This window comes from Rhamphochromis sp. 'chilingali' (genome assembly GCF_963969265.1).
Source record: "Rhamphochromis sp. 'chilingali' genome assembly, chromosome: 13".
NCBI classification, from domain to species: Eukaryota; Metazoa; Chordata; class Actinopteri; order Cichliformes; family Cichlidae; genus Rhamphochromis; species Rhamphochromis sp. 'chilingali'.
The window spans coordinates 28,275,015-28,290,600 of NC_137940.1; the positions used below are offsets into that span (position 1 = coordinate 28,275,015).

Sequence of the window (15,586 nt, forward strand, 5' to 3'; positions counted from 1 at the left end):
CCATTCACAAGTTCACACAGTGCATTTAATCACAAAGTCGTACACAGACGGCTCTTTTTGAGGTGTTGTTCTAGATGAAGTATTTCAACATGAACTTGTTCATAAAAAGGTTCATAAAAACCACCAAAACATATATTGGTGGTATAAAAGCCCAAGGTGCTAGCTGTCTTATTATATCCGTATATATTATTTTCATATGCCAGCTAAATGGTGGATGTTTATTTGGTTTTTATTACCAAATATGATCTAAAAAAAATCAGTGATCTGTGTCAGTGATCTTGGACAAAGGTTACAAGGTAAGACTTCAAATGTAAAACAAAAACATTTCCATCACTGGTTTGGATCACTCCCAAACTGGGAAAAAAAAATCTATGTTCAAGTTAAATGTGACTAAAACTAAAACTTTGGTGGTTCAAACATTCATTTTCTCATTAATGCTGAGTGTGTGTTTATCTAAGCAGTAAAAACACTTCTCCATAATACGGCTATTGTTTCAGCTCAACATCTGGATGAGTGGGTGTTTGGATGAAAAAACTGCTTGGGTTAAGCAAACACGAATTCATCTTTGTTTCAATCCCTGCTCTTGGCACACATTTGCAGCATCCTTTCAGTGACTCTGTACCTTCCAGGACTTTCCGATGGCACGTCAGTGAAAGCGTCTTCTGGCTTCGGGTCCGGAATGGGAATGATGTACTCGTTGTATGACGGTATGACTTCCTGTGCCTCTTGTCTGAAGTCTTGTCTAGGCCTTGAGTTTTGGTTGTAGGCATCCAGTGGAGATTGGAGTGTGACAGGAGATGGGGTGCCAAATGCTGGGTTGGTGATTGGAAAGGGTGAGGTCAGCTGAGGTTTGGTGCGGGCGACTGCCGGGTGGTCACTCTTCGTGAAGTTTTCGTTGGCTTGGTTGTATCTCTGTTGTCAGGAGAGAGAGTTTGATTACCTTAACAGCGTAGGAGCAGTCTGATGAGCTTGTAAGAAGAATGATGATGAGCATTTTAGTGAAATTACTTGTGTTTTTTATTGACTGTGACAAACCTAAACTCAGGAAGGGGTAATTTCTTTAACCTCTGATGATGATTTAATATATTCAAAAGAGAGCTACATCAATAGTCTCCAAGTCACTAGTTGCACTCCATTTAACAGGAAGAGCTGTCATATGGAGTGCAACTACTGCGCTATGATGCTCCTGCTTTTGGCACCTTGCTTCACACTTCAAGGTAGGTAGTGTGGCATTGGTGACATTAGCTCATTATAATAATGAGTGCAATAAAAACATGGAAAATGTCATTCATTTACTTATTATTACTTACTGGAATAAATAAAATATTACTAAATAAATCATTCAGTATTTCTATTCTGTTTTCTGTTTGTCAAAAATATCAAAATTGTTAGAAAGATTTTTAAATATTGTGATTTCATTTTGAGGTTATATTGCCAACACTTTCTGAAAACACTTGCAACATATGTAATATGTGTTACTTATAAAATATGTATTAATGGTAAATGACTGTAAAAGAGTTTAAAAATATATTTAAATCACTGTATTGGTGGGAGGTAATACAAATACTGAATAAAAGAAGGGGTTAGGGTTTAGTGTGGAACTGCTTTATTTTAAAGAATAAAAAACAAGTAACTATTATTGCTAATGTCATAAGGTGACTGAAAAAGAACTTAAAAAACACCAGATTTCCATCTGAGTTTGGCTGAAGCAGAAGCATAAAAATATAACCATAAAACTGTTGTTTTTGTTTTTTTACAAATTTTTTACAGTTCAATTTTAAGGTTAAAGTGAAATTACTGTGAAATTGCACCAATGTAAAGTACTTGAATGCTTGCCAATATCTCATCCAGCTACTAGGAAGTGTTATTATGTACCTTTTTATAGCTGTCTGTCAGCATATTCCCCACACTGTGGACCAGAAATGAGAACTCGGGCCTTTTCTCATACTTTTCATCCCAGCATTTCTTCATAATCTCATAACTGCAACATGAGCAACATGAAATAAGGAAATAAGTGTGTTTCTTTTCAAAAGTTGTTGAAAAGGCAAGAAAATGTCACGGTGAAAGTGAGACTCACACGTCATCGGAGGCATGGGTGGGTTTGGCCATTCGGTAGCCTCTCTTCAAAGCACTGTAGAATAATTCATTCATGGGCAAATCAGGGTAGGGGGTCCCTCCTGCAGAGAACATTTGAGATCATTCAAAAGCTGACTTAGAAATCAGAAGCAAAGGCTAGGAATCTAATTGAGATCTGTATCCAACATAATGCAACCTTGCACACAGAATTAAATTGTTTCAGCCTATGAGACACTGAGACATTGAGTGAATTTAATGGGTTTTCCAAGAAGCAGAACACTGACTTATTATTTCAACTTCAGTAAAGTAAAGTATTTATTCTGACCCAGATCTGTGAGAAAAATTGACCCATAAAGTCCAGTTAATTTCACATTTAGACAAGGAAATACAGAGAATTTCGTAAGTGTCTCGCTTACAAAAGTGGATTGTATGTTTTCACCACTCTTGCTTACAAGTGCATATCCTACAAACTGTCAACTTTGTTTTTATGGTACTTTCAAAAAAATGGTGAAAGGATGCTTAAAAACAAACAACAAAAAACTCACAATACTCTGAGTAAGGAAATGCTGATTTCAAAGCTTGACTGTGCCTAATTGGAAGACTGACCTCATATGAAGCTTCAAAGAAACTGGTACGTACTTGCAATTAGACATAGAACAGAAGATTTGCCATGGCCTCCTATACTCTCCTTTACTGTCACATGGAAATTGTATGTCTCTTTATTGGTTACACTTTAGGATAGAGAAGTTTGTAAAGAGTCCAGGAGAGTTCTAACCTGAATTGAAATTAAGATTAATACACTAACAATTCTGTTTTGCAGTGTTAGTCAGTAAGTGACTGGCTGCTCCCGTATGGGATTAGAACGATGCCCCCTTATCCCATAGTCCAGCCTATAATGCAATTCACACTTGTATATACGCAGCTAATCAACGTCGTTGACAGGCTATGACAGCGTCCTTATGTGCCGACACCTGTGTTTTAGCTAGCAAAGCGGCGTGGCTGATGTGGAGTGAAGCCACGTTGTGTGGACTTTATACTAGTTTTGGACTTTATACTAGAGTGTGGACTTTATACTAGTTTTTAAATTGTGTCGATAGGCCACGTAAAACCAGAGTTATGATAAAAATATCTGCAATGTTTGGTTTTCTTCCTGAATATTATCATTGTTTATATTTACTGCAGGAAGAAACGGTAAAAACAGCGTTTTATTAGGAAAACGCTCGAAAGCACTGTGAGCAAAAACAACACCAAAAAACCCCACCCTTTCCTATTGGTGGAAAAATGTACCATGTCGACAAATCAAAAAATGATATGGCAACATGGTATTTAGATGTTTAGGAAGAGGGAAGTTTTAGGAGTGACGGAGGTGTTTTGAGATGTGAGAGATTTGCAATGTTTAGCGCAAATCTTGTGTAGTTAGTGTGTAGTGTAGTCAATAGTTTTGTTGTGTGTCAGAACAATGAGGCGACTGCTGAATGTTACAGGTGTTACAGGAGTGATACAGCTCCTGTTGTCAGGCCTGCAGGTATCAGGCTGTTGTTCTCCTTTATCTCATAGTGGACAGAAATTATTTTTTGGAGTGGCACAAATAATTTGTGTGGCATCAAATTTCATGCAGAAGAGCTGATTGTTCTGTAAATAGTTTGAAATGTATATTTAAAAAAACACCTTGGCTGCATTTTTAAGTAAATAGCTGCAAAAAACTTTTCTGTTTGCATAACTCAGTTACTTTTTTGAAGAAGTAACTATATAATTAATTGCCCAACATTGGTCATTATACACTGTACAAAAAGAAAAAAAAAGTTTTGTTTTCAAAATTGGAGTTCAAGTTATTTTTACTTCCAATAGTGTTAACATACTACACAGGACATGAACAAGATTTTTTTTAATTTTCATTGTAAGTGGGTTAAAGCAGTTAATTAAAAGTAGTCTAACAAAAATGTAAATGCTGTAATTTGATTATTTTAATAATAAATAATAAATATAATAATAAACCATGTAACTTGGATGCTGGCATGACCACAGTGCACACGTCTGCTGTTGCTCACAGTTGTCCAAGGGATCGCTCAGGGAGTTTGTGTGTTCGCTCAGACACATGAAAATTTAATGGGAACATTGGAACAAAGTGTCCTATATTATCACTTACAAATAAGGTGATTCTCTTCTACAATATGAATACAGCACTTCAGTAGTAGGACTAAAAGCTTTTTGTGTGTTGATGTGAGTGTGCCTGAACTGACCCAGTGTGAAAATCTCCCAAAGCAGAATGCCATATGACCACACATCGCTTAGGGTGGTATACAAATTATGGAAAATGCTTTCAGGTGCCATCCACTTCAAGGGAAGGAACGTCTGAATGAAAGAAGAAACACATCTTATTAAAGAACCACTGTTCCTAATTTGAAACATGCAACAGTCAGGAGGGCTAAAAGAGTCCAGCTAGAATTTATTTGCTGCTATTAAATTTCTGTTATACGCGGATAAAAAGCCAAAACAGGTGAAAACTTGTCAGAACAGAATAGAATAACTTTCCATAAGTTTTTCCATAAACCACTGGGTTTTTTTTATACTTACGTTGCCTTTAGAGATGTAGTTGGAGTCATGCATGATGTCTCTGGCCAGGCCGAAGTCACAAATCTTCACCAGCTTGCCCTCACAGATCAGGACGTTCCTGGCAGCCAGGTCACGATGGACACACTGCGGAGGAGGAAAACGAATATACCTGTTGTAATCATCATGAGGTTGCCACATAAGCACAATTTTTCCTTTTACATATTGCTGCAAATTTGGATGCTGATTAGCTGATCTCTATTTCTTCTGTCTTCTTTTGACACAGTCAGGCTACCTGCTTTCTCCAGTTTCTTTTCTCTGTTTCAAAATTTTTTTATGCTAAACTAAGCTTCCAATTCTTCTCTACATAATCGGAAAATTAAGACTAATTTTCTAATTTCATCTTTGTTTAAATGGGCACAAAATGGCAGTTATCTAGAAGGTTGAGATGAGTATTTTATAAAATATCATACGTTCTTAGAGGCAAGGAACTCCATCCCCTTCGCCACTTGGTAGCTGAATCCTAAAAGATCTTCGTAGGTGAGACTGGGAGAGTCGCTGATCACCAGGTCTAATCTGTTGACTCCTGAACACAGTGACAAGGTGAAAGGATCAGCAGGAGAAAAAAAAAAGGAAGGTGATGAACATGAATGAAGACATTGTCTTTTGTGATGGGGGAACTCTGGCTGTCCTGTGACTGCCTGGGTAAAAAGAGATCAGGCTCTTTATATGTTGCCACATTTGTCTGTACATTATCTCCAGCATTTGATCAGTTAAGAAAACACGTATTCATTAGTCTATTATATGTAAAGCACTGTGCTTTTCAACCAGAAGTACAGCTTATAGTGGCAGAGTTCATCATCCATCATGGTTAAAGTGATTTTAAAACAGTGGTAAACTGGCTCAAATCAAACCTTGTTCCTGGTAGAAGCCGTGTTGGTAGAGAGCCTCGTACGGAGAAGGCTGGATATCTGCATATTTGATGGAATCTATCTGCTCTTGCATGGGAACGTAGACTGAGGGCTCATCTTTGCTCATGTCCATGTATCCTCCATCACTCTCACTTCCGAAAGACACATAGCTGGAGGGATGGAGATATATATATATTTATTGTGTCTGAAAAGTGCACTAAACTGACCTTAAAGGCATATTTGTTTATTTATGCTCCTTCATCATCTGAAACTTTACAACAGAAAAATATCCCCTTAGGAATCAATAAAGTATATTTACCTAATGTTTCAAAGTACATAAGAGGAGGTTTTAATAAAAAGAACCTCCCACATCATACAAAAACGCCCTTTGTGCAGCTCTGAAAGCTCCAGTCTGCTTCGCTCACCCTTTCCTCTGGCTGAGAGGGGTGCTTCCTCTGGAGATGAGACAACTGTAGTCCTGGTTTTTCTCAGCATAGTACTGCAGGAACGTGTGCTTGTTCCTGTGCAGGTAGTCCACCAGGTCGCCATAGCGACAGTACTCAGTCACCAGGTACAAAGGGCCTGTGATCAGGGAACAAGAAGTAAAACAATAACAATATTAATACAATATGTTCTTTATACTTGTATGTATTATGTATGCCTCATAAAATCAACTATAACTTTCAAAAATATAGAGCTTTTATACAGTACTTTTTTCACTGTGTGGCTGACTCTATGCTTTGAGCATATTTAACTGAGGGACTCTCTTTTGCTGCTTCTCTTTGCAAAACCAGCTGTTCTAGATGTAAAAAAAACCCCACTTGTAAGCTCTGATGTGTTACAGTTAATGCACTTGGCTGTTTTCTTTCATTCAGCATTCTTTAAAGAAATTCCACAGCTATTTAAAGTGCAAGACATGCCAACACTCATTAACTCATTATCCAAAGTGCAATGTAATGTGAATTATATAATCTAGAGCAGGAGTTCTCACATCGTTACCCAAAAAAAGTGGGGTGGGAGTAGAATAATGGATACTTTTTTCTGTTGTAGAGTCAGTAGAGTCAGTAGTCAGTAGTGATGTGAGTATATTCACTATTAGATGTAGCAAACTTTTACATTTCCAAGGGTATTATTCTGAGAACCCTTTTGCTATGAATGGTAGAGTCACACTCAGAAGCATTGCATGCCATTTTAGGGTAAATCAAAGCACTGTTTTAAGAAGTTAGACAAGGGTTTAGGAAGTCTGGTGAGGTAGTATAAAGAGCCATTTAGAAAGGTCCATTTAAAAAGCATGCTATGGTAAATGGGTTACATCAAATTTCTAACAAACAGGCTGGTTCAAAACCTTATTTTTACTTGGTTGACTAATTTTGTCCATTTTATTATGCTTTCAGTTTCCAGTAGTTTTGTTTTTAATCATGTGTAAGAAAGCCAAGAATGCTTTTCTATTCCTTTGACCAGTGAAATAAACTTGTTTCTGTGCAAGAAAAGCAAACTTCCAAAATGATAAATTGTACTTTTCTATATTTAAAAAATCATTTTCTATTAGTCACATTTTCTTACTTGTAACCTTTTGTACTGATTATTTTGATGGTAAATGTATTGTGACTTTAATGTTAAAAAAATATAGGCCAATCCAGCACCAAATGCCACTGAACTTCCCGCCTTTGACTTAAACAAATCTTCACCACTATTATCCGGTACCTTTTGCATTAAACAAAGCTAAAATGAGCAGACAGACATGTGTATCAAAGCAGTTTTCCACAGTTTGTCATTGTGATGCATGCTCACCATGTTTGGTACAAGCCCCTAGCAAGTTTACGATGTTGAGGTGAGGACCCAGATGACTCATGATCTTTAATTCTGACATCAGGGCCTGAGTTTCACTCCTTCTGGCTGTAGCTGGATGTCAGAAGATGGAAAAAGAAGGGAAGAAAAAGCTGGAAAAATTAGATGCATAAACTTAGGGTAGTTGGAAATAGATACCCTGAGAGCAGGACACACTGTGCCTTTGCCAAACTGCTCAATGACCTGTGAGCTATGACTTGAATCAGGCTGGCAAGCAAACTAAAGCTCAGCAGGCTGCTGCTCTCTATGAGCCCAAAGGAATATGGCACTGGTGTCACAACATCTGACAGCTATGCGGGGGTTCATATACTGTTCACACAAATTACGCACATGGCTTTCTGCTTTGTTTTTATATTGTAGGGCTTACATTTCAGCATTTTCACTGCCACCTTTGTGCTGGACTGCGAATGCGTGAGACCATACGCAGTTGCCTCGACCACCCTGCCAAACGCTCCTGATCCAAGAGTGCGACCTGAAACACAAAGAGGAGCTCAGAAGGACAGAGTCTGAATGGGGCCCACATTGGACCTGCAAAAGTAACGGAGACCATTTTTAACTAAAATATTGGTGTCAGCAAATGTATGTTATTTTCTGAAGAAGGGAAGATTATTGCAGATAAATAGTATTTATTAAGAGCATATGATGTTTTTCTCGATGTTGAGATGTGTCCTGTTTGTAGGTGAGCAGCTGACTATGAACATGTCAGTCATTAGACATGAAGGTTTAAAAGCTCTCTGTGAATAGGGCTTTAAAAATGAAGTGCCACTGGAGCTGATAAGAGACGTTTAACAAGGTTTGTTTAGTATTCCAGTGTCGACTGTGCCCAGACAACACAAACCACCCACAGCACTAGAGCTACCGGGCAAAAGCTCCAGTTTAAAATGTCTGGAAGCAAATGCGTCTATTAAGACAAATAAAAAGTGACAAGCTGAAAATTTAGCTGCAGCTAACAACGAATTAGTGTCCTCAGTTGACTAGGCTAATTTTAATGCCTAAGATAATAAATATTTGTTCAATCCTCAGTGTGTTGATGCTTTAATAGATTTAAAACTCTGTTTTTTGTGCCACATAATTTTTTTCATATTTTTTTAACCACACATAATATTTTACCATTTATGGAAAACCTCTATTAAAAAGGTTTAATGTAGTGGGAGAAAATTACAAAGACATTTTCTGTTCTGTTTCTTTTTTTCCCTTTTTTTTTTTAAATTATTTTTTAATAGTTTAATCTAATTTAATTTGGTTATGCCATTTAAATTTGTTATTATGCTTCACAACATAAAAATATGATTCATATTTTTATGTTGTTGTTGCCTTTGTTTTCAGCATCATTTGTAACACTGCAATTTCTGATCTTCATTAAGTTGGGTTTCCCTAATTTGCATGAACGGGAGCAGATTTAAGTTAAACTGCACACATGCAAGATATTAGGATTTCCATCAGGACTAGTTTTTTTTAGCTGAGCTTAGCTCATCATCTCTCTTAACTGAGGACTCACCCAGCACTAGGTGGTCACGGCGCATTTCCCAGGCCAGGTCATAGGGCAGGTGGATGGGGTCCACGTAGATATACTCATGCCCATCCTGGCTCACAGATTCTATCACCTTCCATCTGATCTCATAGCGAGGTTTCTGAGAACAAACAGTATTGCTTTTGAAGAAAGGAAAATTGAAAAATGGAAACTAAAAAATGTTTGAGTTTCTCTTACCTTCCTCCAGATTGCAATGAGGATGATGAAAGACATGATAACAATGACCACTAAGGCTAAAACAGCAGCCAACACTGCCACCTGGGAGAAAAGGGCTGCAATAGGCAAGAGTACACAGAACATTAAACACAATATAAATAACATGAATCTCCACATGCTGGAAATTAATTTATAAGTATAAATGAAGCTATGTTTTGTCTAAGACATACAGTCTACTAAAGGATACAAAGTTTGCTTTGTGTCTCTATAAACTTATCAGACTTTCCTATAGTGTTTGTGCAGTTTAAGCCAAATACAATTTAATTTAATCCTATATTATCATTTACCCATTTAATAGTAAAGTGGCATAGTCTATATTTGTATAATAAAAAAATGACAAACTTAAAGTATAATGTTCTATAATATCCTTCATCTATCCTAATATATATATATATATATATATATATATATATATATATATATATATATATATATATATATATATATATATATATATATATATATATATATAAATAATCCCATGACACCTACAGCTGAATACCAGTTTGATGTCCCGCCTGCTGATGAGCCCCTCTTGATTGCTGGTCTCACACCGAACTGCGGCCTGCTGAGGTGTCTGGAAGGTCAGCTGGCTGCGAACCTGACTGACCTTTCTTGTCTCATTGTAGCTCACGTTCGTATGGATGCTCAGCACCTCTGGCTCTGGTGTCAGCGGCTTCCACACCTCTGTCTGGTTGCTACACCTGCAGAAGAACATTAGATCGGAGGGTGAAATATTTCCAGTCAAATACAGACGCACTGAAAGCAAAGCGTGTTTTGGTCAGCCACCTAGTGTTCCTTCTGTGACAGTTCAATGGAGAAATGGGTGGTAGGGACTCACTTGAGCATGCTGCCACAGCTGTACCATTGTATGGTTGGGGCTGGCACCCCTTCTGCAACACAGGTCACCAAGTGTTTTTTCCCTGGGAGACTGTGGTCGGTCAGGTCTTTAATCTGAGCGGGAACTAAACACAGGGTGGCAGCAGCCATTAATCATTGCTGACTCGGAGAAAAACACAATCTGTCCTCAGCTTTTTTCCATTCACAAACACCACTTTCAGACAGTCGGTCAAAAAATATAAAACACCACACAAAACCCCACAGCACACAAAACACGTGGGAACATTTCAGCTTAAAAAAAAGGCTCACCTTGGACCTCCAGGTCAAAGGTCATTTCCTTTGAGTCGTCTCCATTGGTAACAAGGACAGTGTAGAGGCCCTTCTGGTCTGTCCTCACCCTCACCAAGGTGAGGACACTGACATACCTGAGGTACAAAAAATTCATTTTTAAAAAATAAAATATACACTTTTTCTTCCAGTACTGAAAATGTTGACTATTTGTCTGGAGAAATCAAAGCTGACTGGCAAAAAGTTACAAATTTAATCAGACCTACTTTAATAAGAGACACAACACTCTTAAACCAAAAAGCAGCAACACTGTTTAAAATGTAAATAAAAACAAAATGCAATGATCCATGTGTAAAATCATTTTTTTAATTTTACTTTTATGTAAAAATATTGTAAATTTAAATATTAATTATGTTTTTCATGTTCTGTTGTGAAAAAATGTGGTTATATAAAATTTCTAAATCAGTGAATTCTGTTTGCATTTACATTTCATACAGTGTTCCAGCTTTTGTGGAAATGGGGCTGAACACTAAATGAACTGTTCTTTAGATATGAGAGCAAACTCATTTCTAAAGTCTTCAAGAGACTTTGTAAGATATGAAAATATTAAGAAGCACCCCGGGTTAAAATTTTAAACAACACAAAAGAAGATATAAAGTTTATGATGTACCTCATTATCAGGGGACATGACAGTTTTGTCTCATGTGTTGTACATAGCTGTCAGCATGGAGGTGGTGACTTTTTCTCTCTATTTGTGAACTACTAGAAAAAAAAACAGCTTGATGTTTCTCTTTCTTATTTATTACGGCCGGAGACTTCATGGAACTCGTTAACATGGGTTGTTTCTTTCTAGCTACCTATCATCATCCCTGTGGTTGATATCTCACTTAGATATTTAATGTGTGTTGGCAGGAATGTGAAAACATAGCCTTCAAATTTAAGCTTTATTTGACATCCGTTTGAAAGACACAACTCAGTAAGTTGTGACAAGCATTTGGTGTTTATGGTTCCTGTGTGATGAACGATGGCGTCCAGCCCTCCAGAGGGTATCGTGTTTCTCTCTGTGGAGACCCTTATCTGGCGATGACTGACAGGAGCAGACTGACCTGTGGAGGCTGTCGCCCTATCATAGGTCCTGTGCTAATTGTTTAAATGTATCAAGGCCGTAGACGTGTTTGGGTGCTTTGTGGTGTGCGTGAAACTAAATACTGGTTGGATGTTCTACCTTATTTCATGCTCTTGTCTCGTGTTGATGATTTTGTCTCCCTTGATGGTGGCGCCATCCTTGGTCCAGTAAACCTGTGGGGGAGGGTACGCCTCCATCGCCACTCTCAGCTCCACGTTCTCTTGTAGCTTGACGGAAATGTTTCGTTGCTGAGGCGGTTTGATGTCCACAAAGCCGTTTTCTAACAAGAAAAAGAGCAAAGTATATATGCAATGCACTAAATGTAGTAAATTATTTTTCTCTTTAGCTTAACTACAGTACTGTGAAAAAGTCTGTTGCCAAAGCTCATTTTTTTACATTTTCCTAGGAAAATAGAAAACACATGTAGTGACTTATTGATGCACGTGCAAACATTCCAAGAGGTACAGCAAGTATTCTTCAGGAATAGTTCTCTCAGACTACTTAATGAACATTCAAGGTTCTTCTTTAGATGTTGGCGCTTTTTGTTTCATGACAGAGTATCAGCTGTATTCTACAGATGGCTGTAGACTCTCACTGCTTAAGTCCCGTTGCCACTGATTTTCAGTCCAGTTTGTGTGTAATTTGGCTTTCCTAAAGAATGGCTTCTACCACTGAGACCATTATGATGAGGCATCAGAGAACAATAGATGGATCAAATAAAGGCAAAGATGCATCTCTCAGATCCTGCTTCAGGTCTTTGTTGGATTGTTTTCCTATTTCTTAAAGGCATAACTTTCAGGTCCTGTTCATCTGCTCTAGGTTATTTTTTAGGCCTGTGACTTCTCTTTTATTCTTCTCTTATTCAGATTTCCTCAATTTTTTTAAGGACATGCTGCACATCCTGCTTAGGTATTCCCAGTTTTTGGCTAAAGCCTCTTTGGGAATCACCTTGTCAGTGCAAAAATACTATTTTATGTCTGTCAAACTGTCTTATCTTTGGAATTTTTCATAGCTTTAACCAGAAAACAACAACAACAACAACAATAACAACAACAACAGGATGATGCTTCAAAATACAATTTAAAATTGGACAGAAAATGAGTTGGAAAAGCAGCCAGTATCAAAATCTTAATTATCTTAATTTTCATCTTAAGGAAGCCTGGAAAACTATTACTCAAGACCACTTTAAAAGAAATTCAAAGCAAGTCTGTCTCCTAGGAAGCAAAATATAAAGAAATAAGAGGTGGCACAAGACTTTTGCAGAATACCTACTCTCCACTCCACTGATATTTTTGCAACCAAAGATTTTGTCCAGGAGAGCAGTGAGACTGAACCAAAACCAAAACTCTGCAGGCCAGAGAATAAAAAGAAAAATCCTAAAAGATACTTTCTAGTTTCACATAGCTGGGCACTACTTTCCCCTGTTTCTATTCAGACTGCTTTTCTTGGTCTAAGGCTTTTTGATGTGACCATTTCTCTGTACAAAACCATTTATTAAGCTGCTTCTGTACTGCTGCTCTACATTCTTGAACCTCTGTGGTCAGACACTATGCATCTTTTCCACTGAGATGTCCAGTGTCCACCATTAAACTGTCCTGGCCTCCTGTCTCTACTAAACATGGAGCTTCAAGCTTGTATAAATATAACACACCTCAGTGCAGGTGGAATAAGCATTAACTGACCTATACGGCATGCAGTGACGGTCAGGAGACAGAGCATTAAGAGTACATATGATGAATCCCGCTTACCTTAGCAGCTAAGATGCTGACTTTCTGTATGTTAACATTTGAAGTCAAACCCCAGTTACATAAACACTGTGAGTCTAAATATAAAGTTGCTGTACCCACTGATTTACAGCTCTGTTTCTCAATGTATCACTCGAGGGATCCACACCGTGTCAAAAGTTTATTTCACACTTTGAAGAAAAACAAATAGAAGTGATCTTCATTTCCTTTAAAAGTAACTCCTCTCCCACCGTAACATCCAGAGGTTGACATAATAAGCAGTCTTTCCTATGTCAGCAAAAGGTAATAATAATCTGCACAGCATCAGTTTGTTTTACTTTTGTGTCTATGTGTGTGTGTGGGAGGAAGGTGGGAGAAAGGTTGGGGGTGTGCAAGGGGGGTTTTATCTTACCAAGCACAGTGATGTTGACGCTGGCAGAGGCTCTCTGGTCTTGTATGCCCTCATGGACGTGGCAGACATATTTTCCACTGTGGTCCACCGTGGCCTGGGAGAAGACCAGGCAGGAGCGCATGCTCGTGGGGGACAGGACATCAGTCAGTGGCTCATAGAAGTCAAGCTTAGAGACAAGTACAAGAATAAGATGTGATGTTTTAATATGAATTTATTGAAATCGGACTTTCAGTGAGCTCTTATTTTTGCAGTCAGACTTATTAGGAAAAGCTGTGAGTTTGTTTTAAAACATGTTCTAATAAAGCCATAAAAATAAAACTTCATCATCAAAGATAAAACGGAAACATTTCAGCTTCGCTGTTATCCAAACAAGGACCTACAGAGACCCAGTTATTACAATACCAGCCTAATGTGAGCTGTGAGTAAAGTTTCACAGCAGAATAAAAACTATGAGGTGTGTCTCCACATCTTGATATAATTTGGGCTTGGTCCAGAGGCCTTAGAGTGATCACAAAGGGAAAACGGAACAATAGCGCTTGTTCTGCTCCACTCCTACTCACCCCTCTATTGGGAATATCCCAAGAAAAATTCACCAGCTCCACTCCGTGCACTGTGCAGTTTACTGTCAGTGGTTCACCCTGCTTCAGGACCGTCTTCGAGGCATTGATGTAGGCGTCAATGGCCTCTGGGACTGGGACGAGAAGAGAAAACACAAGGGAGAAGTGAAAAGGGTGTGGTAATGTAATGTAACTAAACAATAATGTCTGCACTAAGGCTGATCAAGTTATTAAGTTGGAAAGAACTACTTCTAAAACAAGCTCTTCAACCTGAACACCTACCCACAATGCTGAAGACATAGAAAGCCTGAGACTCTCGCACTTCCTCGTTCAGCTTTCCCCGACACACATAATTCCTGTCCTCCACCGGCGCCTTGTAGCCCTCACTAGGAACATACACCCCACTTACGGGTATGTCAGTGTCCCTCTCGTGCAAGGTGACAGTGATTTTTGGATTGGTGACCACACAGGGGATGGTGCTTTCTTCACTGGTCTTTGTTACCATGCCGTGAGAGCTCTCTATGAACCACACGTCAGGATCTGCAGACAGACACATTTTTTATGACAAAAAATATTTTTCTATTGATTTACTGCGTCTTCCTCAAAGAACTTCCTGGAGGTTTTTCACCTTACTCTTCTTCAGAGCGCTTTCAAAATCACAGTGTTTTCAGAAGCTCTTTATTTACATGCAGCATGGAACTTAGACAGTTTTTGTTCAATTGTACTGTACAGTTAGCTTTGCAAACTCTGAATCAGGAAGGTAAACCAAAGGTAAGCAAACCAGGCCCCACCTGGGACAAACACAGCCACCTCCTCTGTGTCTCGCGTGCGCTGATCAATGCACTGATACACGCCTGTGTGCTTCCAGCTCACATTGAACAACGTCAGAACGCTGGATGTGGCTCCGCTTTGCACGATCTCGTAACTCTGGTGACCCGGTTTAGATGGTTCCAGCTGAAAGTACGGCACGTCGTCCATCTTAAACTTCCACGTGGTCTCCCCTGAGCCGCTGCAGGTAAGGGTAAGAGAGGAGCCCTCGGCCAGAACAAACTCTTTGTCACCGGGCGTGATCTCCAGGCAGCGCAGCTCAGTGCAGAAACACAGCAGAGCTGCAGTTTGCACAGCAAGACAAAAAAAGGTCAGGATGGAGGTCACAGAGACTGCAGCAGGAGGTGAAAGGTTAAATCAACAGTGTTAGTCCTGCGCTATCTTTAAATGATGAAGGATGTGAGTTGTCTGCAGCAATTTAGTGGGAGGGCGACGACGCCTTGTCACTGATAAATACATTTAAATTGAAAGAGGTGAGTGAATGCATCAGTTGTGTTGTGAAATCCCACAGCTAATGAATCACAGAAGAAGTCGCTGTATTCTTTAAACATTCTGAACAGAATGACTTCATACTTACTTAATAAAACCTGAAACATGCTGTCCCCATAATCCTGACCACATGTTTTGCAAATTTAATAAGATGTAAGTTATAACCCATTGAATTATATCCATTTTTTAT

At 38.6% G+C, this 15,586-nt stretch overlaps 1 protein-coding gene across 1 annotated transcript in view; it reads right to left on the bottom strand.

Moving 5' to 3' along the window:
• The window catches only part of pdgfrb (platelet-derived growth factor receptor, beta polypeptide), a 29,031-nt gene that overhangs the window by 1,803 nt on the left and 11,642 nt on the right, over window positions 1-15,586 (bottom strand). Inside the window, exons 3-22 of the mRNA XM_080900946.1 lie at window positions 14,871-15,188; window positions 14,362-14,619; window positions 14,083-14,213; window positions 13,523-13,688; window positions 11,486-11,666; window positions 10,282-10,397; window positions 9,974-10,097; window positions 9,625-9,836; window positions 9,094-9,188; window positions 8,884-9,016; window positions 7,753-7,857; window positions 7,329-7,439; window positions 5,963-6,119; window positions 5,541-5,707; window positions 5,100-5,212; window positions 4,651-4,773; window positions 4,317-4,428; window positions 2,078-2,177; window positions 1,876-1,981; window positions 623-912 (exon numbers count right to left, since the gene is read on the bottom strand). Coding sequence (XP_080757072.1) covers window positions 623-912; window positions 1,876-1,981; window positions 2,078-2,177; window positions 4,317-4,428; window positions 4,651-4,773; window positions 5,100-5,212; window positions 5,541-5,707; window positions 5,963-6,119; window positions 7,329-7,439; window positions 7,753-7,857; window positions 8,884-9,016; window positions 9,094-9,188; window positions 9,625-9,836; window positions 9,974-10,097; window positions 10,282-10,397; window positions 11,486-11,666; window positions 13,523-13,688; window positions 14,083-14,213; window positions 14,362-14,619; window positions 14,871-15,188 — 3,118 coding nt within the window. The remainder of the gene's footprint in view (window positions 1-622; window positions 913-1,875; window positions 1,982-2,077; window positions 2,178-4,316; window positions 4,429-4,650; window positions 4,774-5,099; window positions 5,213-5,540; window positions 5,708-5,962; window positions 6,120-7,328; window positions 7,440-7,752; window positions 7,858-8,883; window positions 9,017-9,093; window positions 9,189-9,624; window positions 9,837-9,973; window positions 10,098-10,281; window positions 10,398-11,485; window positions 11,667-13,522; window positions 13,689-14,082; window positions 14,214-14,361; window positions 14,620-14,870; window positions 15,189-15,586) is intronic.